This window comes from Merops nubicus, unplaced genomic scaffold (genome assembly GCF_000691845.1).
Source record: "Merops nubicus isolate BGI_N331 unplaced genomic scaffold, ASM69184v1 scaffold35199, whole genome shotgun sequence".
NCBI lineage: Eukaryota > Metazoa > Chordata > Aves > Coraciiformes > Meropidae > Merops > Merops nubicus.
The window spans coordinates 2,153-3,928 of NW_008632248.1; the positions used below are offsets into that span (position 1 = coordinate 2,153).

Consider the following 1,776-nt stretch of genomic DNA (forward strand, 5'->3'; position numbering starts at 1 on the left):
AGCCTTGCGGGGTGGTCTCTCGGTGTTGGCTAGTGCCCCACCACTCAGCTCTCTCTCTCTCTCTCTCTCTCCAGGTCTGCAACGGGCTGGTGCAGACGACCGGCTGGCCGTCCGTCGTCACCTGCGTGGGGAACTGGTTTGGGAAGGGCAAGTGAGTGTCCCCCCGACCTGTCCCACCCTGCACCCCCTCCCTGGCGGTCCCTGCACCCCAGCTCTGCTTCCCTCCCACCAGGAGGGGTTTGATCATGGGCGTCTGGAACTCCCACACCTCCGTCGGGAACATTCTGGGGTCGCTCATCGCCGGCGTTTGGGTGTCCTCGGCGTGGGGCTTGTCCTTCATCGTGCCCGGCATCGTCATCGCCGCCATGGGCGTCATCTGCTTCTTCTTCCTCGTGGAGTGTGAGTGGTGGGGGGTGTCACCCACAGCACAGCTCGGCGCCCAGACAGGCCATTTTCCCTCTTCCCCATCTCCAAGTCTTTTTGGCAATCCCAAATATTTACTCCTGGCTTGTGGGGATGAGGATCCCACCCCCGTGGAGATCCTTGGGGATCCAACTCAGCCCCTGTGCTGGTCCCTCCTCTCAGCCTGTCCTTCTAGGAGACTTTTGGGAAGCCCTTTGGGATCTCACTGGGATTTTTTGCTGCTGGGAGGGGGGTACCTGGAGATGCAGCTCGGCCCGGGGGGTTCCCAGCCCCACATTTCTCCCACGGGATGAGATGCTGGAGGAGGAAAGGGCCTTCTCCAGGATCTCACGGGACCTCCTTTCTCCCTGTAGATCCCGAGGACGTCGGCTGCAGTCCACCTCTCCATCACGTGAGTCAAATGGATTCCCAAGGAGTCCCTGGGACATCCTTGGGGTGTCCTGGGCTGTGTGAGGTCGCTGACCTTGAGCCCCTTGCAGGAGGACATCTCCTACCTTTGGCTTGCTTTCAGACGTCCGCCGACGAAGATCCTGGAGGGGTGACCACCAGCGAGAAGGATCCTGAAGGCATCACCTCCAACGAGGGGCCTCTGAGCAGCTCAGATCACTCCAAGGAACCGGCCGAGGAGCCCGAAGCCATCAGCTTCATCGGGGCGCTCCGGATACCCGTGAGTGGCAGGATGTCCCTTGCAGCACGGTGGGGTGGAGAGATGAACCAAGCCAGGGCAGCTCATCCCATCAAGAGGGTGCCAATCGAGCAGAAAACGGGGTGAGACCCCACCATCCAGAGGAGGCTTGGAGAAGGAGGTTCCTCTGATGCCTCCCCCTCTCCTCCCAGGGCGTGGTGGAGTTCTCCCTGTGCCTGCTCTTCGCCAAGCTGGTGAGCTACACCTTCCTCTACTGGCTGCCCCTCTACATCGTGAACGTTGGTGAGTTTTGGGGCGCGGTGAGGTGGGGGCAGCCTGGCAGGGGAACATCTCCCCACCCCTCTCCTCTCCCTTCCAGCTCATTTCGGCGCCAAGGAAGCCGGGGACCTCTCCACCCTCTTTGACGTCGGGGGCATTTTAGGTTTGTCACCTGGCTGGGCAGGGGTGGCCGGGGGGATGATTCGAGGACAATCCTGACCTCCATGGCAGGTCTTCTCCCTGGGGAGGGCTTTTTCCAGTGCCACCACCTCTTCCCTGGAGCCCCATAGCCACGCTTATTCGGCAGCTGTAGTGCTCAGCAGCAGCAGACACCCCTCACTTTGATTTTGCCAACCAGGTGGCCACCACAACACTTCCCCTCGGGTCCCACTTGCTCAGGTTCTCCTTGGTCTTGGGGAAGGGTGCTTAGCAAGCGTGGAGGGGCCCAA

The 1,776-nt window shown here is 61.3% G+C and overlaps 1 protein-coding gene across 1 annotated transcript in view; it reads left to right on the forward strand.

Annotated features, from left to right (window-relative positions):
• SLC37A2 (solute carrier family 37 (glucose-6-phosphate transporter), member 2) overlaps positions 1-1,776 on the forward strand; it is a gene marked incomplete at both ends in the record, with an annotated part of 4,821 nt that overhangs the window by 1,058 nt on the left and 1,987 nt on the right. The window contains 6 exons of the mRNA XM_008947875.1: positions 75-151; positions 233-399; positions 777-814; positions 935-1,090; positions 1,261-1,351; positions 1,428-1,490. Of these exons, the coding sequence (XP_008946123.1) occupies positions 75-151; positions 233-399; positions 777-814; positions 935-1,090; positions 1,261-1,351; positions 1,428-1,490 (592 nt within the window). The remainder of the gene's footprint in view (positions 1-74; positions 152-232; positions 400-776; positions 815-934; positions 1,091-1,260; positions 1,352-1,427; positions 1,491-1,776) is intronic.